This window comes from Triturus cristatus, chromosome 3_1 (assembly GCF_964204655.1).
Source record: "Triturus cristatus chromosome 3_1, aTriCri1.1, whole genome shotgun sequence".
NCBI classification, from domain to species: Eukaryota; Metazoa; Chordata; class Amphibia; order Caudata; family Salamandridae; genus Triturus; species Triturus cristatus.
This window is the reverse complement of record NC_140583.1, coordinates 303,019,935-303,043,987: the sequence shown is the minus strand read 5'-3', so window position 1 is coordinate 303,043,987 and position 24,053 is coordinate 303,019,935. Positions and strand designations below refer to the sequence as shown.

The 24,053-nt window shown below is 45.6% G+C and overlaps 1 protein-coding gene across 6 annotated transcripts in view; it reads right to left on the bottom strand.

The window, feature by feature from the left end:
• MYO9A (myosin IXA) overlaps positions 1-24,053 on the bottom strand; it is a 1,236,948-nt gene that overhangs the window by 968,086 nt on the left and 244,809 nt on the right. For all 6 annotated transcript variants that reach the window (XM_085643964.1, XM_085643968.1, XM_085643966.1 and 3 more), the window contains exon 3: positions 8,873-8,967. In XM_085643964.1, the coding sequence (XP_085500090.1) occupies positions 8,873-8,967 (95 nt within the window). The remainder of the gene's footprint in view (positions 1-8,872; positions 8,968-24,053) is intronic.

Genomic DNA, 24,053 nt, shown 5'->3' with positions numbered 1-24,053 from the left:
GCCAGCGATTTTCCCGTGGCTAATAATGTAGGACTATATTATCAAACAACGGCGATAACATTATCACCACTTTAGCGACAGGAAAGTGCCGCTAAAGCTTGTAAGTTCCCATAGAAGCCCAGGTTCACACCAGAACCTGGGCTTCTAAGGGAATTCACAAGGGGATATTATCAACCCCTTACCGCCGCTTTAGCGACAGTTTCCTGCTGCTAAAGAGGCGATGTTATCGCCCTACCTTCATATTATGGCCCATAATCTCTGGCCTCATGTATTTAATTTTAAGGACATGCTGATCCACACTCTTTCTCGCAGACCCCAGCGTCCTAGACAAACGGGTGACGGAGGGTAAACACTAAGGGCTGGGTGCAATAGGCCAACGCTCTGTCTTCTCCTCCCTCTCTTCTTTTGACTCTCCCTCCCCTTCTCCCTTCCACCCACTCCCCCTCCCTTCCATTCTCACTATGGTCCTCTCATTCGGACTACCTTTCATTACCTCTTCCACATAGCACACATACTTATGGTTCCTTTTTGTCTTGCAGGTTTCCTACGCTGCTTCCACTGGAGTGCAAACCACTTTTTTTTTATTATACTGTTCTATTAAAGTTACATTTCTATTCATTTCTGTTTTAATAAAGGTTACTTATTTTTTCAAATAAATAACTGAGTGTATAGGTCTTCTTTTTCTGCAGACACTTGTCTATTGTTTATCGTGAAAATCATCGGTTTATAGGAGATTTTAAGGACAACATTATTTAATATTAGAGTGCACCTACCAAACAATCTAACTGACTATTAGACAAATGAAGCCTGAGTAATTGTACAACTGCAAGAGTTCTATGAGTGTATCACTTTATAACACCATAAGTACTGCCCGTGTGATTACAGAACAAATAAGGCACTGCCTAGGACCACCGAGGGTTCAGTGACTGTCGAGACCCACCCTGCATATTTAAATAAAGACCCCGAGTGTGGCGATCCCCGGACTTCAGTTGGCCTCGAACCTCCTGAACAATTAGTAAACAAATACCCAGGAAGGTGGCGCTCCCCTAGGCTGCAAAACGTCTCTGTGCACTTCCGCACCAAAAATAAACATTTGACATTAAGATCCCCAGTCCTACAGAGACCCCAAAATATAATAATTGGATTGGCCAAGGAACATTACCCAGCCACTAGGGGCCTCATTTAAAAGAACGGGTGAGACCCCGCTTTTTTTTTTTGTTTTGTTGTTCTTTTCTCTCCATTTTTCCCATCCGCATCCCCTCTATCACAGCTATACGAGGTTTTCCTCCTCTCGCTTCAAATAGTCGAACAAGTATTTTCTATCACAGGGTGGAAGCCATGAACCACCCTCTAATAGCAAACACAAATGTCCAGCGAATGCACACCCCGGGAAATTGTATGAGCTGCGCCTGAGTGGTCGCCCTTCCTACTACCATGATGCATTTGTTAGTATAAAGGCATAATAACACTACTTACACACTTGTAGTACACCGACCAGAATGTAGTGAAGAAGCAGAGGAAGCGCAAAATCTAAAAATATATATCCTACCAGAAGTCGGATGACATATGTATGCAGTGAAGAGGCTGACAGCAGTGAATCCAATAAGTAGATTTATTACAAGAAAACAAGACACCTGAAATAACCACCAACAGGAGCAGACAGCAAAGCAACCGTCGAATCCATCACCGTGTACAAACTCCGAAAGGTTCCTCTCATGACAGCCCTACATTCGAACATTACATACTGAGGGCCATATTGTCAAAGAACGGTGTTAAAATTATCGCCGCTTTAGCGGCAGGTTACTGCCGCTAAAACAGCGATAAGGGCTTGATAATATGCCGTAGAGAATTCCAATAGAAGCCCATGTTCTCGTGTTAACGTGGGCTTCTATTGGAATTCTTTACGGCATATTATCAAGCCCATTATCGCCGATAAATTTAACGCCGTTCCGTGATAATATGCCCCTTAGATTCTAGTAGAATTACATACTAACATTCTACTAAGACTTACAATGGAAAACTACACAGAGCACATGACTTTACAGCAATGAGCTCATAGTTTCATCCACGAGTCTTGACACCGGTAGGGGTAAGACTTTCGCTTCCCACTCGCTATATTGTGTAAACGTAAACTAACACTTCTTCCACAAATATGCTACAGCGCCCAGAGCACATCACTTCACAGCAATGAGCTCACAATTTAGGCTCACGGTTTAATCCCCGAGTCTTCACACCAGTAGGGATGAGTAGTTCGCTTCCCACTTCCTATATACTATAAACTCATACTAACACTACTTACACACTTATAATACAACGGCTAGTATCCTACACCGCCCAGAGCCCATCACTTTACAGCAATCAGCTTGGTTTCATCCCCAAGTCTTCACACCGGTAGGCGTAACTACTTCGCTTCCCGCTTCCGGTATACTATCAACACACAGTAGCGGTCAGTAGTTCGCTTCCCACTCCCTGTATGGTATAAACGCCTACTAACACTACTTGCACACGTATGCTACAAACACCAGACCACATCACTTTATAGCAATGACCTCACGGTTTAGACTCTCGGTTTCATACCAGAGGGTAGCACCATATCATATCACCACCATGCCACTCTGAGCAACACCGCACTTTCAGACCGTTAACAGTGATAACTACCTACTGTCGACCGCCAGTAGGTAATCCAGAACAAATTACAATAGTTCCTTGATTCTTTTAGCATTCAAAAATTCTCTCTATTACTGTCTTTCTACTTTTCCATACAAATAGTTTTTTTAATATTCAAGTACACATCGAAGTCAGAAATGCAACGTATTCTATCAACACACTTTCTAGAACATTCTACAACATGTGGGGGTTAAAAGTTCATCAATTTTTTTAAACCGAAAGATATTTTCTTGCAACATTTTCTCAAACATTTAACGGCACGTGCAGGTTAAAAGTTCACGATTGTTTTAAGTTCGAACAGTGCCTTCCAAATGCAAGTAGCAGGTGTGGTTGAGTTAAGCAAATTGTATCCTATAATATGCACTGTAATATGTACGTGCCAACTGCTTTTTCTTAACCAATCACAATCATACTTTTCCACAAAACGAATGTGCACCCTACTTTTAAAAAACAATGCTTTTCATCTCCCAATCAGGTACCGTTTTGTATGCGGAAAGAAACTAGTTCCCCATCTTTAAACATATCTCTTATTCTACGAAGGAACTGCATGAGCTACAGACATCTTTCCATACCTTCCAGCCATACCTTCAAAATGCTAGTGTGGATCGTAGGACATAGCTATGTTTTCTGGTGGAAGAGGTATGCAGAACAGAGACGTATTGATTTAGACCTAGGTTTACAAAATGTGGACATTAAATGGTCTGGACAGAGAAGATTGAAGTGGCACCAATTGTTGCCTTTGGTTAAAACCTGTTTGCATCTCCAACACCCTGACCTCATGATTGTGCACTGTGGTGGAAACGACCTAGGCACATTGACAGGGGTAGATTTGGAAATGCTTATGAAGGACACCTTTAGACAACTGATGTTACTTTTGCCTCAAACTGTCTTTGTATAGTCCAATACATGCCAAAGACAGAAGTGGAAATGGTCCAAACAATTTTGTCCTCAGATTGAAAAATCTCGGGAAAAAAGTCAACAAAGCTGTCTCTGCATACCTCAGAGACCACAAAATGGGGTCCATATACAACAAGAACATACGTTTTGATATGGCGGATATATACAGAAGTGATGGAGTACACTTCACAGATCAGGGAAACCAAGTTTTCCTGAATAACTTGATGCTGTGCATCCGCACTTATATGTAGCTCCAATTAATGAACACAAGGGCTCTTTTTAGAGCCACCCTATAACTTACAACTCAGGCCTGCTATTTTAGGGCCAGATATCCCCAACTCCTGCACCCTCGCCAAAATGTATTCTCCACAAAGCTGTGGCGCAGCGGCCAGACCATCTCACTTTGCAGCACAGACCTCTCGCTTTGATCCCCAGCTCTACTCACCCATAGGGGTGAGTAGTTTGCGCTCTACAAATACCATATTGATTTACCTTCGCACTCCCTATACAACACCACCTAAGCACCATACACAAGCTACAATGTTCTAAACAAAAGTTCATCCAAGTACCTATAACTACATGCTGACACTACTTGCACAGATGTGGCACAGCGGCCAGAACACATGACTTCACAGCATATGACACACAGTTTGGGCTCACGCTTTAATCCCCGACTCCGGCAGCAGCTCAGCTTAGCAACATGAGACTCTAGACAATACCACACATATATTCCGTACCCCATGACTTTCATATCAGTACGGGTCAGTAGTTCGTCCTAGTAGTTATAAACACATCCGGACATTATTTCCACAACTGTAGTGCAGCAGCCACGGCACATGACTTCACAGCATAAGACACACAATTTCGGCTCACGCTTTAATCCCAGAGTCCCGCACCAGCTCACCTTACCCGCATCAGTCTCTACCCAATACCTCACTTAATTTCCGTAGCCCACCACTTACACACCGGTAGGGGTAAATACTTCGCTTTGCACCCCCTCTATAGCACACCCTAAACACCCCACAGAGGTTACAGTGCTCCTACCCTCCTATTTCCCACTTCTTTCCCCCTTTTTTCACCTTACTCGCTTCGACGGAATCACAAAATGGCGGCCAACACTTCCTGGTTGCAACCGCTCGCACCGCTGGCAGCCAATCAGCAACAAGCTTGTGCTCGTAACGCCTCAGCCAATCAGATGGCAGAATTCCCAAATATCGATATCTGTACATTTCGATATTTCTCAAAAATTACTGAATGAATTTACACCAAATAAACAAAAGCGTGCTTTCTAGACCAAGACCCTTCTCCCTGCCAAATTTGGGGTAATACAGTTCACCCGTTCGACCTGTAGCCTTGTCTAAAGTTCCCTATAGAAATTAACATGGAGAAAACACATTTTGGGATCCCCCTTTTTTCTCGCCCCCCTTGTCGAATTACCCCCAAACTTTCAAGAATAGGAGCTGATCTCAACAAAGAATTCGTTTTGAAGATTTCGCGAAGATTCGTCAATCGGCACCAAAGTTATTGGGAATAGAATGTTGCCATTTTCCTATTGTAACTAGGTCCTAACTATAACTACCTACTGGTGACCTCCAGTAGGTTATATATGTATATATATATATATATATATATATATATATACACACACACACACACACACACACACACACACACACACACACACACACACACGCATACCCACATACATAAAGCATAACCATGTAATATGGTCCAATATCGACATCAAGGCGTTCTGGTGACAAACAAGGCCAAGTGGTTTGTAACCAGAAGTCAGAGAAGGAAATTACATATTTTTTGGTGTAGTCATCTTGAAAATTTCATTGAACAATGATCACTGATTAGAATTAGTTTTAGTTATGAAATATTGCAAATTATGTGACAAATGCAGAAAATTCATAATTATGCTATAATACATGGGATTCTGTAATTGCAGTACAAACGGCAGTCTCTTATTTCTTTATAATCGGCTACTTGTGACGTGCCTAGTTGCTGATTATAAAGAAAAGATGTCAGTACTCGACTATTATAAGTTACTACAGTAGAGTTCTGACATCAAAATGCCTGCTGCCGGAGCCAGCAGCCGAGGTGAAAGGCACGTCAGGTCACGGAGCATAATTGAAGCAGCGGTTTAAAGCAATGAAAACAAGCATTGCTTTTCTTCAGCTACTCTACTTTTTCTTAAGCTTACAATTAGGCGGTGTTGGCAGTGTTTTGGTCACTCTGCATTACGCATGTAATGCAGAGTTCCAGCCAAATTTCACCAACCGCCACATGGCTGAGGTTTTTCATGGGCGTGGCTCACCAATGGTAAGTTAGCAAGCGAGAATTGGCATCCCCAAGTGTGATTTTGGGGCGCTAGGTGGTCAAACCGTGAGATTTTCTCAACGCATGTGGTCGCCACCGTTCACAGTGAGAAAGCTGGCACTCGAGTAGAAAAACGACTCGAGCGACAGCAAAGAAGCAGTGCCCTTGGGCGTGCCACGTGGTGCCGTTTGAGCTGATTTTGTAGCGCAGCACAAGCTACCAGCGTTAAAAATCTGTGCAAGCAGCACAAACTGCTGTTTTCCTGCTCAGTTAAGTGTACATGTAACTGCGGAAATCAGCAGAATGAAACTCCGTGAGTTCCACCCACCACACTTACAATGACAAGCAGAGAAAACATGTTTATTTGTTGCACTCCTTAGATAATAAGAGAAAAGATACAATCTTTTTGTATATTTCTATACATTCGAGTTAGTGCAGTTTGTATTTAACCTGACTTGTATTGAACTGTTTCGAATAGCTGTTTGCAACAAATAACAGGTTTTTGATGTGTTTAATTTTGCACTTGAGGTTTTATTTCTATTCTTCATGTTTGCAAACATGCTTGCTCTTTCATATTAAAGAACTCGGCACCAAGGTAAGTGGTTTGTTGGAAGGTGATAGTTGGTGTGACCATGTATTATATGATAAGGATATTGCAAGTCGCCTCAGAGTTCCATAACTTTATAAAGAATCTCAGCCTTTGGCTTCATTCCACTGTATGGTTATGCAACTCATCTGTGACTTGCAATATCCTTACAATATAAGGCAGGGGTACTTTATCCCTTATGTAAATGCTGCAGCCACAGAATCAAATAAGTCCACCACTGCCAAGTGTTATCAGGTAAGAAAGAACAGGTTACCAGAACTCATGATACATTGATGGATAGATAGACAGGTAAGTAGATAATCAAGAAGTTATGGTGACATTTGTTTTTACCTTTCATGTATAAATTGTAATAAATCAATAGGCAATGTGAGGGCAGATGGATGGATGCATACATAGATTCAGTTTGAAAATGTTGCAACATAGTATAGTTTTACGTAATGTAAAACATACGTGGTATTCCCTTTTTTATTTTTAAATTAGCATTGTATAACAGTTATGGTTTTAATCAATCACATTTTTTAATTGACTTCTAGGATTAAAAAAAGTTAACATGTTTGCAGTAGAAATTATTGTATGCAACGTGGAAAGGATGTCACAGATTAAAGGAGAGAAAACATGGATCCTGAGCTCACATGCGGTAAAAAATGCAGATGTGTACATTCCTTGACTCATGAGCAGAACAAATCAACTCATCTAAATTAAGGAATGGACCTATCCGCCAAGTAAATCTGAAACCAGAGTCCTTTTAAGGCTCCGAAGTGTTGGCTGCAGAATCAAAAACATCTACTTTTATTTGGGACTCAGGTGCCAGAAATAAAACCTTCATTTTGATACTGCCAAAATACATTAAACTGCGATAACGTGGTACCTAAACAGGAGAGCCACGGGATTCTAGACCCGTTGTGCTTTGAGCTCTATAACATTTAATTTCTTTTTATAGATACAATTTCCGTATAATATTGCTCTAAAAGTTCAAATTACCTAAAATTCTGCCAAGTTTACCCAATTCCCTATCTTTTTACCAAAACATGAAATTGTCAGCGTTTTTAAGTGCTCACCCATGTAGCTGGTACGGGCTTGCTTGGAAGATCCAATTGCACAGAAGTAGGGGACTGAAGAGGCAAGACCACTAACCATATTTGACCCTTTTCTGCACCAGTTGATGTATAGACTACAGTATTTACATAAAACAAACATTTTTTACTCCAACAGTCAAAGAGTTTCTTGCAGCATTTCCGGATTATTGTCAGCCTGTGGGTAATAAGGGAACCTACAGAGCCGTTGTTACACTTAGCTGTGCACTTGTTGCACGAACATAGGTCTTAATAAAGTAAAAATTCTATAATCTAAAACCTTCGTAATACTTTGCTTTGTTCAATAACAATATGATTACATTTAACGATCATTCATTAATCTAAGAGTAGATGTTTCTCTCACTCTCAATGCATTTCATGTCTAATTTTTCATCAGCACAAAAATATAAATGTACTCCAGTATATAGGAGCAAAATATACATTATTATAAATTCATAAAATCATTTTCACATTATCACGATAAATGTTAACAAATACCGTTCTTTCATTAATAACTGCTCAGTCCTGTGCATCCATAGTTCGCGCTAACAGTCCAGCAATACCGCTATCCTCATGGTCCCACCATTACTACATCTATAATACTTGACGCTAGTCCAAATTCAGCTCATCCTTTAATCGTACGTGCTTCAATGTACTCATTTTCTGTATCTAATAACGTCATGCTGTGCCAAAATTCAATATGTCACCTCCTCTACAGTCTTACTAACATTCTTAACTACTTGCAATTTAATTTGACATATTTCTGAATTGCTAATGGCGCTTTTCCACTTTTCAGCCTTATGGCAATTTTATACTCTAATATTCTTAAAGTAATTCTCTTTGTGGACTTGAATCTTGGTTCGCCCCCTCCCCCCGGGCACTTTAATGCATAGAAAACCAGTATTCAGTATCACATTTTAGGACGTTTGCACAACGTGTACTGTATGTAAACAAGTAACGTTTATTCTGGCTTTCATATACTTTTGTGTTATTTTGCTACTGTTTTCTCCAAAAAGATCAATATTTACATAAAATTTCTGACTCTTCAAAATGAGTTCATTGATTCAGATGAGCAAGAAAATTTAAGCAAATATCGATCTCATGGAAGAAAACACCAACTCATTACAGGCTGTCTCGCTGTATACCACTGTATCCTAACCATGGTTTTATTAGTTATCAACTCTGCACTCTGATATAACTTGAGAGTAACAACAATCAAAGATGCCAACCAAATACCATTAAAAAAAACTCAAATATTAAGGTATTTCCAAATCAAGCGCTCATGTGGCCTGACTGAACTTACCCTCGCACAGTTCCCATCTCTTGGTAATTCACCTGGATAAACTTGCCAAAGCGACTTGAGTTGTTGTTGTGCGCAGTCTTTGCATTTCCAAAAGCCTGTCAGGAATAAAAGAGGGTTGTTAATTAAGATTGCTTAGGTGTGAACATGTTTAAGTGGGAAATACTTTAAATTCGGATTTGCACTTTGCATGCATCAACAAATCAAGTGGTACTATTAGATACAACATTTATTCACGCCGACACATGGTGAAGGTTCAAAGCTCAACACTTATGAAGTGCAGGTAACCATAATGTTAGGACGAGATCAGCTTAAAAATATAAGAGGCTATATCCAGATGGACACACAAACAAGTGCCCGAACAGCAGCATCCCCACAAGGAACCATCATACAGCAGACATTAAAATAATACAAATATTTGCCAGTAAAAAGTGAAAATGTTTGTGGTAGATTTCCATTTCGGAATGACTTGTGACCAATGAAGCTGCACGTGCTTTATGGTTTCACAACTATATGCCAAATCTTTTAAATATCAAATCACTCTCCTTCTTGATCAAATTTAAGTACCAATGAATGCCCTGTAATCCAACATCTTGTGCTAAACCCACATCTTGCGTTGAAGATCTTTAACACAGATTTTACTATTAGTCAAGTATTCAGTTTCATTTAGTCTTTATTCGATTAAAAATCATAAAAGACACAGCATCACAAATATATAAGCCACATCAATTAATTAAATAAAATGGTATTAAATTCACCAAGACTAATGTAATAACAGTAGATCAATAATAACAGTATATTCTCATAAAACCCAATAATAGCTTTTAAGTTTGCAGATGATTCCTCCTTATAACCCAGCACGTGGACCAGAACTTCGCCATAGCAACCACAATCACCTCCTTGGTATCACACTTAAAGATACGCAGAGCTGTTTGCGCTGAACTTATGCCTAACTGTTTACACAGGGGCTTGATCCATTTCATGCGGGGAGCTCTATATGCTGAGCAAACAAATAGCACATGCGGAATAGTCTCAGGAAACCCTGGGCAACAGTGACAGGAGGTATCCGTGTTTGAACCCTGATTATTGCCCCATTTTTTTGTAAAAAGTTTTAGGGGTAAACATCCAACTCTAAATTGATGGTACAACTTCCTGTCAACGGTTCCAATAATAATGTCCCAATAGGGTTCCAATGAATAATCGACCTTATGGTCCATAAAGAGATCAGATAGTGAATCCCTGGCAGTGTGGGCGTGGGACCTAAATTGGAGCATCTCAACGTACAGTCTCTTAAGATCACTCTTCGATGGAAAGGGAGTTCCTTCTGGATCTAACTAAAGATGACCTAAATTCAAAGCCATAAGGACTGCTCTAATGTTATATAACCAAGAAATTTGACGGGACTTGTCCACCCCTATGAGATATTTAAGGGCCAAAGCGTAAGGAGCTAACTCTGGGGTGGTCCACAAGTGTCTCCAGTACGCCAATGGTCTAAACCCTGCTATCTCTTCAAAGGACACACACCCCAAATCCTGCAACAATGGTTTTAAAGGTGTAGATTGGGGTAAACCAGTAAGAGATCGCAAAAACTTGTTTTGGGCAAGTACCAGGGGACGCAAGTTTTCACAACCCCAGAGTTCCGCACCATAGAGTATTGACGCTCTAACCTTCCCATGATACAGCTTCATAACTGGAGCCATAGGTTTTGTTAGGGAGGATCTATGTTCTTTTAAAAGGGCTCCCGCCAATTGATTATGTTTGATTAATGAGAGATCCAACTGATGATTCCAATTAAGTCTCCGACCCAGAGTCACCCCTAAATATGCAACAAAATCAGTTTGCTCGATAGGGGCATTATTGATTCTAAGTGTAGTACTGATTTTTTTCCTCTTATGAAGGACCATAAATTTTGGCTTACCAACGTTAACCTCCAACTCATTGTCACTACAAAAGAGTTGGAAGCGATCCAGAGCACGTTGGAGGCCGGGTTTAGTTTTGTACAATAAAAGGGTGTCGTCTGCAAACATTAAAATCGGATTTCTTAATCCATCAAGTGTGGGGGCATCGGTAGGAAAATCAGTAAAATAGGGGACAACATTATTAATAAAAAGGGAGAATAAAGTGGGGGCTAGCACGCACCCCTGACGCACACCTTTGGCAACTTTAAAACTATTAGTAGTCTCCCCTTGCCCTCCCCATCTCACATAAGCATGGTTATTTCCATAAAGCCTTACAATAAACGATAAAATCCCTAATGGCATCCCAGCCCTTTCCAGGGATTCCCAGAGCTTATTACGTGGAACTAGGTCAAAGGCGGATTTGAGATCCACAAAAGCTGCATATAGGACACCACCGCCCAGCACTACTGTGTTCCAGTACAGCATCATAAATCTAAAAACCTGGTCAATAGTGCTGACATGGCTCCAGAAGCCCGCCTGAAAATTGGATAGTATACCATTTTCATCTATCCACTCCAATACACGATTAAGTACGATTTTGGCCACCAGCTTCTGAGTTGTGTCAATAAGGCTGATGGGCCTGTAATTAGATGGCAGGGCCCGATCACCTTTTTTGTAAATTGGTATGATTTCGGCCCCAAGCCATGAGTCGGGTATTGGGGCACCTCCTGCGATACCATTAATCAATAATTGAATATATTTGACCCAGTTTACACGTTCAATTTTAAATATATCAGATGGGATCCCGTCCGGGCCTGGTGCTTTCCCGGCCGGCAGACCATTCAGTGCATGCTCCACCTCTGCATAGGAGAATGATAGAGTCCCCACACTGGGATCGGACGAGAAGGAGAACGGAATCGGAGTATTAGAACAGGCGAACTGCGTTTCAAAAAAGATAACCCAGTCCTCAGGAGATACATGGTTTACCGGATTTGGATTATCAATACCACTACCCCATTTAATTTGGTGCCAAAATTTACTCCAGTTCCTATCCCTACAAGATAGCAACAATTCCCTCCATCGTGACTCATCAAACATCCGCTTAGCTAAATATTGGATCTGCTTGTATGCCATACGACATTTCCTTATTTCTGGAATTATCCCCGTTTTAATTGCACAAGAAAGAGCTCTGAAGGCCCTCCTACAATCGTCATTGTACCATTTGCCCGACTTGTATTTATTATTATTGGTACATTTGTGACTTTGACCCGATTTAAAAAGGATTAATCTCATCTTCTTAACCATCTCTAAGTGATATGCTGTTAACCCATGAACATTACTTCCTGCAACATCTAAGTTTAACTGGGTGACAGCAGCTAGGGTGTCTAATAAAATTTGCCTAATCATAGAGCAACTTACTTCATTACTTATAATCTGGTCCCACTTAACTCTACGACTATTGTTAGTGAGTGAAATAGAGGACGGAACACCAACTCTCTCAGTGTCTACTCTCACATTTGTGGAGGCTTTCAACTGTACTAGGAGAGGGCCATGATCGCTCTCTGTCCTGGATCGCACCTCCATATCAATCAATTTGGGCCACAATCCAACACTTAGGATAAAATAATCTATCCTACTATGTTTACTACTCATGTTATACGTAGATTTATCCTGGAGATCTGATTTAGACCTGCCATTGGCTGCCCGCAGCCCATATCCCATTGTGAGTGCCTTTAACTGGAGTGCAGCTGGCGACCAAATTTTGACAGGATCTAGTGTCAAAGACGGGATACCCCAAACTGGATCCTCATCACGCGTAAGATTACCATCTTCAAACCCAAGAGGTTCAAAGGTACAGTTAAAATCTCCAGCAATAATTAAATTGCCAGGATTTTTTAGGGACTGTAAGAAAGTGTCAAGAGCAACCACTGTGGGAGATATTCTTCCACCCGCCTGGCCTCTAGCATATACATTCACTAAGGTACACTTGAGGGCATTACCAATCGAGATAGAGAGAGCCAGGATAGCCGAGTCCTCTATTTCCATCTCCTTAACTATAATATCAGCCCGTTGACGAACCAGGATTAAAAGACCTCCCATAGATCTTCCCCTATTCCTAGGTGCAGGAGTAGCCTGCTTCCCAAAAGACAGAAAACCTGGCCTGAAATATATTTCCCTAGCCCAGGTTTCTTGTAACATTATAATATCTGCCTCTTCTATAGTCAAGTATTCATTTGTTTGAAAATCACTCTACCATAAAACTAAATATTAGCCTGTGCTCTGACTATTTCTTCGGCCTGATTTAGAGCTGGATGGACAGGTACTCTGTCACAAACCTGATGGATCTCCCGTCTGCCCTACTACAAGGGCCGTCAGATGTAATGCAATTGCAATAAGGTGCACAAAATATCCTTCACATGAGGCATATGGGCACCGGCTCTATTATTAGATTGCTTTCCGCACAGCGGGTGAAGATGGAAATGGGGCGTAGCAATACAGAGAGATAACCGAGCCGAAGCAGTAAAGGAAGGAAAATCTGCAACATCAAAAGGCTTACGGGGAGTAGGCGAGGTGTATTGAATATGCTACTTACCAGTATGCATCTGTTCCTGGCATGTAGGGCTGCTGACATTCATATCTGTGCATAGATCGCCGCCTAGTGTTGGGTCCGGATGTTTGCACGTTGTTGTCCTGGAAGAGTCTTCGAAGTATTCTGGGATAGGTGACTCCTCCCCTGGACTACAGTGCGCATGGGCATCCTCTCCATCCTCAGATTGTTTTTCGCCATTGTGGCAGTGATGGAGTAGATACAGAAAGTGATGACCATGCTTACAGTAATTCTGAGAGCTGCAGCTGCTACAGGCGCCGGGGAGGAGGGAGGGCGATATGAATGTCAGCAGCCCTACATGCCAAGAACATATGCATACTGGTAAGTAGCATATTCAGTTCGAGGCATGTGGGCTGCTGAATTCATATCTGTGCATAGAATATATAGCAGTACCCTCTATTAGCGGCGGCTACCAGTGCCAGCTGCAGCGGTCTGAAAAAGAGTTTTGAGAACAGCCTGTCCTACAGCTGCCTGCTGTTTTGATTGCACATCTACACAATAGTGTTTGGTAAATGTGTGTGTAGTGGACCAGGTGGCTGCTCTACATATATCATGCAAATGAATGTTTCCAAGGAAAGCCATGGAGGCCCCTAACTTACGTGTTGAGTGGGCTCGTGGGGGAATCGTTAATGTGCGTTTAGCCTTTTGATAGCAAATTTGAATACATTTAACGATCCATCTGGCTATACCTGCTTTGGAGATGGCGTTACCTTTGTGGTGTGGGGCAAAGGCAACGAAAAGTTGTTTTGTTTTCCTAAAGACTTTAGTCCTGTCGATGTAGTACATGAGGGCTCTCTTTACATCCAGTGTATGGAGTGCTCTTTCTGCGACAGTTTGTGGGTTTTGAAAGAAAACAGGCAGTTCAATAGTTTGATTCATATGGAACTGCGATATGACTTTGGGCATGAATTTGGGGTTGGTACGTAGTACGACCCTGTTGGCGTGAACCTGTATGAATGGCTCTTGAATGGTTAGTGCCTGGAGATCACTAACTCTTCTTAACAAAGTGATTGCCACTAGGAAAGCTACTTTCCAGGTGAGGAATTGAATCTCACATGAGTGGAGAGGTTCGGTGGGTGGACCCATCAGTCGGGTGAGGACCAGGTTGAGGTTCCACACCGGTGCTGGTGGGTGTCTTGGGGGAATTACTCGTTTAAGTCCCTCCAAGAAGGCTTTGATGGCAGGCACTTTGAATAAAGAGAGGTGCTGCCTGTTTTGGAGATAGGCTGATATTGCGGTCAAATGGACGCGTATTGAGGTGTATGCCAGATTGCATCGGTACAGGTGTAGGAGGTAACAAATTATGTTTTGGATGGATGCGTCTAGCGGGTTAATGTCAGTATTATTGCAATAAATGACAAACCTTTTCCATTTGGCTGCATAGCAAGCCCTGGTAGTGGGTCTCCTGGCCTCCTTAATGATGTCCATACAGTCAGGTGGCAGGTTTAGGTAGCCAAACTCTAGGACTTCAGGAGCCAGATTGCCAGGTTCAGCGGTTGCGGATCTGGGTGCTGAATCTCTCCATGGTTCTGCGTCAAATGCGCGGGTTTGATCCGCAGTCTTTGATGGGGCACCACGGAAAGTTCGAGAAAGGTGGTGTACCATGGCTGGCGTGCCCACATTGGAGCAACCAGGACGAGTGTTAGTGAGTGTTGTCTGAGTTTGCGAGCCACCAGCGGTATCAATGGTGCTGGGGGAAAAGCGTACGCAAATCTGCCGGACCAGTTCATCCATATCGCATTGCCCTGCGACTGCGGATGTGGGAACCTGGCGGCAAAGCTTTGGCATTTTGCGTTTTCGCTTGTGGCGAATAGGTCTATCTCTGGGTGACCCCACTGCTGGAAGTACGGTTGGAGTACTGATGGGTGTAACTCCCACTCGTGCATCTGGTGGCTGTGTCTGCTGAGCAGATCCGCCATCTGGTTGTCTTTGCCGGGGAGGTGTTCCGCCATGAGGAACATGTTCCTCTGAATGGCCCACTTCCACATGCTCTGAGCCAGATGAGACAACTGTGGAGAGTGTGTTCCTCCCTGCTTCTGTATGTAGTACATGGCAGTCATGTTGTCCGTCCGGATCAACACGACTTTGTTGCACAAGTGTACTTTGAATGCCTTCATGGCTAGGAAGATTGCCATCAGTTCTAGAAGGTTGATGTGCATCTTCTTTTGTTGCGTTGTCCATAGTCGCTGCACTGTGTAATTGAGTACATGAGCTCCCCATCCCTGGAGAGACGCGTCCGCTGTCAGTAATATTTGTGGAACAGGCTCTTGGAACTGTCGGCCCTTGCAAAGGTTTTGTGGATTCCACCAATGCAGAGAGTTGTATGCCCGACCGCTCACCAACACTAGGTCTTTTAGTTGCCCGTGAGCCTGAGTCCATTGACGTGCTAAGCACTCCTGAAGCGGGCGCCTATGTAGTCTCGCGTGTGGGACTATGAAAATGCAGGAGGCCATCATGCCTATCAACTGCATGAACACTCGCGCGGGAAGGGAGTGTTGGGGTTTGAACTTGGAAATCAGCATTTGCATGCTGTTGATCCTCACTAAATTTGGCTGAGCTGTGGCTGCCAGAGTGTCTATGGTCGCACCCAGGTACTGTTGTACGTGTGCGGGTTGGAGATGTGATTTTGGGTAATTTAGTGAGAACCCCAGGCTGTGAAGGAGGTGAATGGTGCGGGACATGTGGCTGGCGCATTGCTGGGCTGACTTTGCCTGAACAAGCCAGTCGTCCAGGTAAGGGTAGACATGAATGTGTTGCCTCCGTAAATGTGCAGCCACTGTAGCTAGGCACTTTGTGAAGACCCTGGGCGCTGTTGTCACGCCGAAGGGAAGAACCTTGAATTGGTAGTGCTGCCCCTGAATAGTGAACCTGAGATATTTTCTGTGTGATGGGTGAATGGGTATGTGGAAATACGCATCTTTGAGGTCTAGCGTGGCTAGGAAGTCTCCCTATTTGAGCAATGGGAGGACTTGTTGGAGGGTGAGCATGTGGAAATGCTCCGAGAGAATGTAGCGGTTGAGGGGTCTCAGGTCTAGTATGGGTCTGAGTGACCCGTCCTTCTTTGGTATTAAAAAGTACAGGGAGTACACCCCCGTACCGTGCTCGTGGACGGGTACGACCTCTATTGCGCCTTTTTGCAGCATACTTAGCACTTCCTGCTGTAATAGCGCTAAGTGCTCTGAGGACATAGGACGGTGTCTTGGCGGTATTGTGGGTGGAGTTGAGGTTAATTCTAGGCAGTAACCGTGTTTGATAATATCTTTGACCCACCTGTCCGTGGTGATGGAGTTCCACGTGGACAGGAACCTTTGTAGCCTTCCCCCGACAGGTGTTATGTGGTCGGGAGGAAGGGAGAGGGCGTCACTGTTTGTTCTTGGGAGAGGATCTGGTATTGCCGTATCCGCGTCCTCTACCCTTTGTGCTTGAACCACGATATCGACCCCGGGTGTTTTTATCGTAGGTACTTTGGGTGTTGCCCTTGTTGTAGGTTTGCTGTGACCCCTGTCCTCTACCTGCTCCTCTATTTCCGGGGCGACGAAAGGAGCCACTCCGAAAGGTCTGCGTTTGGAGAGCCCCCATGGACTTTGCAGTGTCTGTGTCCTTTTTTATTTTTTCTAGGGTGGTGTCAACCTCTGGTCCGAATAAGTAGTCGGGGTTGACCGGCTGATTGAGGATGTTATTCTGAACCTCCGGTTTGAATCCGGAGATTCGCAACCAGGCGTGTCGTCGTAACATGACGCTAGTGTTTATTGCTCTGGCAGCTGTGTCTGCGGTATCCAGTGCACACTTAATGGATGCGTTAGTGAGGAGTTGTCCCTCCCTGATGAGGATCTCTGCTCCCTCTTTGTATTGCAAAAACAACAATTGATGGACAGAATGCAGAACAATGTCATACATTCACCCCAGTACAGAGATCTGGGCCTAAATCCATCGTTTTTTTGCTCACCATGCCATTCCAGTTTGAACCCAGCCATATGCAAATCAGTCTTGACCCTGTGCCCCATGGGAACAGTCCAGCCCGAACTGCCAAGCCAGGTCCTCCCTGGACTGGAAACAAGCATCCTAGGACCGGTTTCGGGCTTTCAGCCCTCGTCAGCCAGGATAGCTTGATTCCAGTGGCATGGAGAGCAAGGGACTCACGTCTGAGCATACCCTTCCCACTCGGGGTGACAAATGCAAAAACAACAATTGATGGACAGAATGCAGAACAATGTCATACATTCACCCCAGTACAGAGATCTGGGCCTAAATCCATCGTTTTTTTGCTCACCATGCCATTCCAGTTTGAACCCAGCCATATGCAAATCAGTCTTGACCCTGTGCCCCATGGGAACAGTCCAGCCCGAACTGCCAAGCCAGGTCCTCCCTGGACTGGAAACAAGCATCCTAGGACCGGTTTCGGGCTTTCAGCCCTCGTCAGCCAGGATAGCTTGATTCCAGTGGCATGGAGAGCAAGGGACTCACGTCTGAGCATACCCTTCCCACTCGGGGTGACAAATGCAAAAACAACAATTGATGGACAGAATGCAGAACAATGTCATACATTCACCCCAGTACAGAGATCTGGGCCTAAATCCATCGTTTTTTTGCTCACCATGCCATTCCAGTTTGAACCCAGCCATATGCAAATCAGTCTTGACCCTGTGCCCCATGGGAACAGTCCAGCCCGAACTGCCAAGCCAGGTCCTCCCTGGACTGGAAACAAGCATCCTAGGACCGGTTTCGGGCTTTCAGCCCTCGTCAGCCAGGATAGCTTGATTCCAGTGGCATGGAGAGCAAGGGACTCACGTCTGAGCATACCCTTCCCACTCGGGGTGACAAATGCAAAAACAACAATTGATGGACAGAATGCAGAACAATGTCATACATTCACCCCAGTACAGAGATCTGGGCCTAAATCCATCGTTTTTTTGCTCACCATGCCATTCCAGTTTGAACCCAGCCATATGCAAATCAGTCTTGACCCTGTGCCCCATGGGAACAGTCCAGCCCGAACTGCCAAGCCAGGTCCTCCCTGGACTGGAAACAAGCATCCTAGGACCGGTTTCGGGCTTTCAGCCCTCGTCAGCCAGGATAGCTTGATTCCAGTGGCATGGAGAGCAAGGGACTCACGTCTGAGCATACCCTTCCCACTCGGGGTGACAAATGCAAAAACAACAATTGATGGACAGAATGCAGAACAATGTCATACATTCACCCCAGTACAGAGATCTGGGCCTAAATCCATCGTTTTTTTGCTCACCATGCCATTCCAGTTTGAACCCAGCCATATGCAAATCAGTCTTGACCCTGTGCCCCATGGGAACAGTCCAGCCCGAACTGCCAAGCCAGGTCCTCCCTGGACTGGAAACAAGCATCCTAGGACCGGTTTCGGGCTTTCAGCCCTCGTCAGCCAGGATAGCTTGATTCCAGTGGCATGGAGAGCAAGGGACTCACGTCTGAGCATACCCTTCCCACTCGGGGTGACAAATGCAAAAACAACAATTGATGGACAGAATGCAGAACAATGTCATACATTCACCCCAGTACAGAGATCTGGGCCTAAATCCATCGTTTTTTTGCTCACCATGCCATTCCAGTTTGAACCCAGCCATATGCAAATCAGTCTTGACCCTGTGCCCCATGGGAACAGTCCAGCCCGAACTGCCAAGCCAGGTCCTCCCTGGACTGGAAACAAGCATCCTAGGACCGGTTTCGGGCTTTCAGCCCTCGTCAGCCAGGATAGCTTGATTCCAGTGGCATGGAGAGCAAGGGACTCACGTCTGAGCATACCCTTCCCACTCGGGGTGACAAATGCAAAAACAACAATTGATGGACAGAATGCAGAACAATGTCATACATTCACCCCAGTACAGAGATCTGGGCCTAAATCCATCGTTTTTTTGCTCACCATGCCATTCCAGTTTGAACCCAGCCATATGCAAATCAGTCTTGACCCTGTGCCCCATGGGAACAGTCCAGCCCGAACTGCCAAGCCAGGTCCTCCCTGGACTGGAAACAAGCATCCTAGGACCGGTTTCGGGCTTTCAGCCCTCGTCAGCCAGGATAGCTTGATTCCAGTGGCATGGAGAGCAAGGGACTCACGTCTGAGCATACCCTTCCCACTCGGGGTGACAAATGCAAAAACAACAATTGATGGACAGAATGCAGAACAAATGTCATACATTCACCCCAGTACAGAGATCTGGGCCTAAATCCATCGTTTTTTTGCTCACCATGCCATTCCAGTTTGAACCCAGCCATATGCAAATCAGTCTTGACCCTGTGCCCCATGGGAACAGTCCAGCCCGAACTGCCAAGCCAGGTCCTCCCTGGACTGGAAACAAGCATCCTAGGACCGGTTTCGGGCTTTCAGCCCTCGTCAGCCAGGATAGCTTGATTCCAGTGGCATGGAGAGCAAGGGACTCACGTCTGAGCATACCCTTCCCACTCGGGGTGACAAATGCAAAAACAACAATTGATGGACAGAATGCAGAACAATGTCATACATTCACCCCAGTACAGAGATCTGGGCCTAAATCCATCGTTTTTTTGCTCACCATGCCATTCCAGTTTGAACCCAGCCATATGCAAATCAGTCTTGACCCTGTGCCCCATGGGAACAGTCCAGCCCGAACTGCCAAGCCAGGTCCTCCCTGGACTGGAAACAAGCATCCTAGGACCGGTTTCGGGCTTTCAGCCCTCGTCAGCCAGGATAGCTTGATTCCAGTGGCATGGAGAGCAAGGGACTCACGTCTGAGCATACCCTTCCCACTCGGGGTGACAAATGCAAAAACAACAATTGATGGACAGAATGCAGAACAATGTCATACATTCACCCCAGTACAGAGATCTGGGCCTAAATCCATCGTTTTTTTGCTCACCATGCCATTCCAGTTTGAACCCAGCCATATGCAAATCAGTCTTGACCCTGTGCCCCATGGGAACAGTCCAGCCCGAACTGCCAAGCCAGGTCCTCCCTGGACTGGAAACAAGCATCCTAGGACCGGTTTCGGGCTTACAGCCCTCGTCAGCCAGGATAGCTTGATTCCAGTGGCATGGAGAGCAAGGGACTCACGTCTGAGCATACCACCCCCTTTTGTACCGCTTTGTTCGCCATAAGTTGGCAGGGTATGCTCAGACGTGAGTCCCTTGCTCACTTTGCCACTGGATTCAAGCAAGCCTGGCTGAAGACGGCTGAAATGCCAGAAACCGGTCCTAGGAAGCTTGTTTCTGGTCCAGGGAAGGCATGGCTTGGCAGTTCGGGCTGGACTGTTCCCATGAGGCACAGGGTCAGACTGATTTGCATATGGCCATGTCTGAACTGGGGTGGCAGAGTGGGCTAAAGAACGGTGATGGATCAAACCCAGATCTCTTGACTGGGTGTGAGTGTTTGATTGGTTCTGATGCTCCGTCCATCACCACCCCCTTTTGTACCGCTTTGTTCGCCATAAGTTGGCAGGGTATGCTCAGACGTGAGTCCCTTGCTCACTTTGCCACTGGATTCAAGCAAGCCTGGCTGAAATGCCAGAAACCGGTCCTAGGAAGCTTGTTTCTGGTCCAGGGAAGGCATGGCTTGGCAGTTCGGGCTGGACTGTTCCCATGAGGCACAGGGTCAGACTGATTTGCATATGGCCATGTCTGAACTGGGGTGGCAGAGTGGGCTAAAGAACGGTGATGGATCAAACCCAGATCTCTTGACTGGGTGTGAGTGTTTGATTGGTTCTGATGCTCCGTCCATCACCACCCCCTTTTGTATCCCTCTTTGTATTGGTCAGGGAGATGTTGGAGTAATGTTTCTAATGTGTCATAGTGTGCGCGATCGTAGCGAGCTAGGAGCGCCTAAGTATTGGCAATACGCCATATGTTAGCTGCCTGGGCTGCAACCCTTTTGCCGGAGGTCTCTAGCACCTTGGACTCCTTGTCCGGGGGAGGAGCATCCCCAGTTGTCTGTGAGTGCGCCCGTTTGCGTGCATTGGCGACTACGATGGAATCCAGAGGCAACTGGCCTCTAATGTAGGTAGGGTCCCCAGGCGCCGACCTATATTTTTTGTCGATCCTGGGGTTTATTACTCGTGCCCTGGTGGGTTCTTTGAAAATGTCCTTTGCTGGTTTGAGGACACCTTTCAACATGGGTAGAGTTTTGATATTCCGTTCTGAGGATGCGAAAGTATCCATTAGAAAATCGTCCTCGATTGTGTCGGAGTGGAGTTGCACACCATGATTGGCCGCAGCACGTTCAATAAGGGCGTTGAATGCGACAGTGTCCTCTGTGGGAGATGTTTTTGCGCCATATAGCTGTGTGTCCTGTGTATCCATATGTGCACCCGGGTCTGCAGGGTCATCCCAAGCCTGATCAGGGTCCTGTTGGCCGTCAGGGTCCATGTCTCCGGGGTAGGGCACGTGGTCACCCATGTAGTCCTCCAAAACGTCGGTTTCAGAGTGTGTCGGAGAGAAGGACTGTGGATCTTGATAAGAGGTATGGATAGGTTCGTAAAGAACTGGTTCCGAATCCACTGGCAGCTTTTTCTTTAGATGGATCCGGTAGGAGTCCAAAGCTGGCTCGGAAGTTATCCTCCGCTTGTGGAACATCATTCTGCCGGTGTCGGCATCGATGATGTGGGATGGTGACGTCTCCATAGGAGAGCGTTCGGCAGGCGTGATCCTAGTGTGGGTGACACGTGTTCTGATTTCGAACATTTTGGGTGCCGTGGATGGCCGGTGCCGGAGAAGCTTTTTGAGCTTTTTTCGGCTCGGAGCCTGAAGGGTCCTGTAGGGCTGCCTTTTCCTTCATGCGTTGCAAGGATGCTGCAACTTGCCGCACCTGGAACGCCGGCGGTTCCTTGGCGCCGACCGGTTCTGTAGAGGCAGGCGTGGACTTTTTCGGCGCCACGGGGTCATCGAGTCGAGGAGAGGTAGTAGCTGTCGACGGCGTCGATGATTGTGCCTTTGGTGCTGCTTTCGAAGTAGTGTGAGACGCAGCAGCTATTTTGACCACTGTGGCTGGAGCCGATTGTTTCGGTGCCGGGAGCCGAGGCGGTTTGGCGGCACCGATGGCCTTTTTCCGTGTGTCGGCGCCGACGTCGGCTGCTGCGAGCTCGGCACCGAAGTCCCGTTTGGTGCGGTCGGTGCCGACGGGTTTGGCTGGCGTCGAAGGTGTGGTGGGCCTCGATCCGACCAGTGTTACTTTTAGTTTCGGTTTCTGTGGAACCGATACGGCTTTCGGTTTCGGTTTCGATGAAGGGAAACCAGTCGTTTTGGGTAGTAATGGCTGCCGTTGAATGTCCGAGGCCGGGCCAGAGGGCGGGGCCGAAGAACTGCGGGATAGGTCTTGGGTAAGGCCCGAAGGCGATCCCTCGACCGGAGCCATAGACTGACGCACTGGGATATCCTCCGTCTGTACGGGTAGGCCTTGCTCGTCACCGGAGCTACTCTCTTCGGCCCCTAAGGCCTCATTGTAGTCTCCTACCTCGGTGTCGGCTTCGTCTCTGTGAAAGAGTCGTTCTTCGATGTCTTCCGATCCGGAGTTGTGTTCGGAAGCAGGGCTGGAGGGTAGGTTCTCCACGTCTTCCACATCTTCGTCCTCGGCGCTGAAGATGTTGGTCGGGGCCGGTGCCGCTTGCTGCGCTTCAAGTCTCGCTGCTCGTCGATTCCGGAGAGTCTTTTTGGATCGGAATCGGGCACAGGCCATACATGTGGACTCGTCGTGATCCGGTGAAAGGCATTTGTTGCACACTGGGTGGACGTCGACATGGGGATATTTCGCATTGCATACAGGACACCGCTTGAATGGTGTCCTCGATTCCATCGTCGAAGTCGGGTCGATGGTCGGATATGATGCGAAAAGAGTTGGTCTTGAAGTTAGTAGACTAACAAATAACTATCGATACCGATCGGGAACAGTACCGACGCAAACTAAAGGCCTTTTGGCCTGAAAAAAGTTTTTCCTAACTTGAGTCAAGATAAGCACATCCGAACCCAATGGCGGAAAAAAACAATCTGAGGATGGAGAGGATGCCCATGCGCACTGTAGTCCAGGGGAGGAGTCACCTATCCCAGGATACTTCGAAGACTCTTCCAGGACAACAACGTGCAAACATCCGGACCCAACACTAGGCGGCGATCTATGCACAGATATGAATTCAGCAGCCCACATGCCTCGAACATGAATCTACAGCACTACATGCCACGAACAGATGCTTACAGGGTAACATTTTTTATTTGAGTCATGTGTGACTGTAGATACACATGCTGTGCATAGACTGTAAAGCAGTCCTCCTACAAGCAGTGACTAGCCTGAGGATGCTGCAGAGGATGCTGCAAAGGATTGAAAAAAGCGTACTGGAGTACAGCCTGGCCAACATTACCTTGTTGATGAGCTAATACATGCACACAAAAGTGTTTTGTGGAAGTGTGTGGTGCAGAGCACGTAGCAGATGTCAGCTATAGGAATGTTCCCTAAGAAGGCCATAGAGGCTCCTTTTTCCAGTTAAAGTGGGCTCTGTGGTTAAGCAAAGGCCTCCCTTTTGCCATTTTGAGAAGTCAACAAAGAGTTGATGAGTCTTGCGAAAAGGTTTTGTTCCAGCTACATAATACATTAGGGCTCACTTAACATCCAGAGTATGAACAGACAGTTCTGCAACGGAGTGTGGTTGAGGAAAGAAAACTGGGAGCTCTGTGTATTGGTTAAGGTGGATGG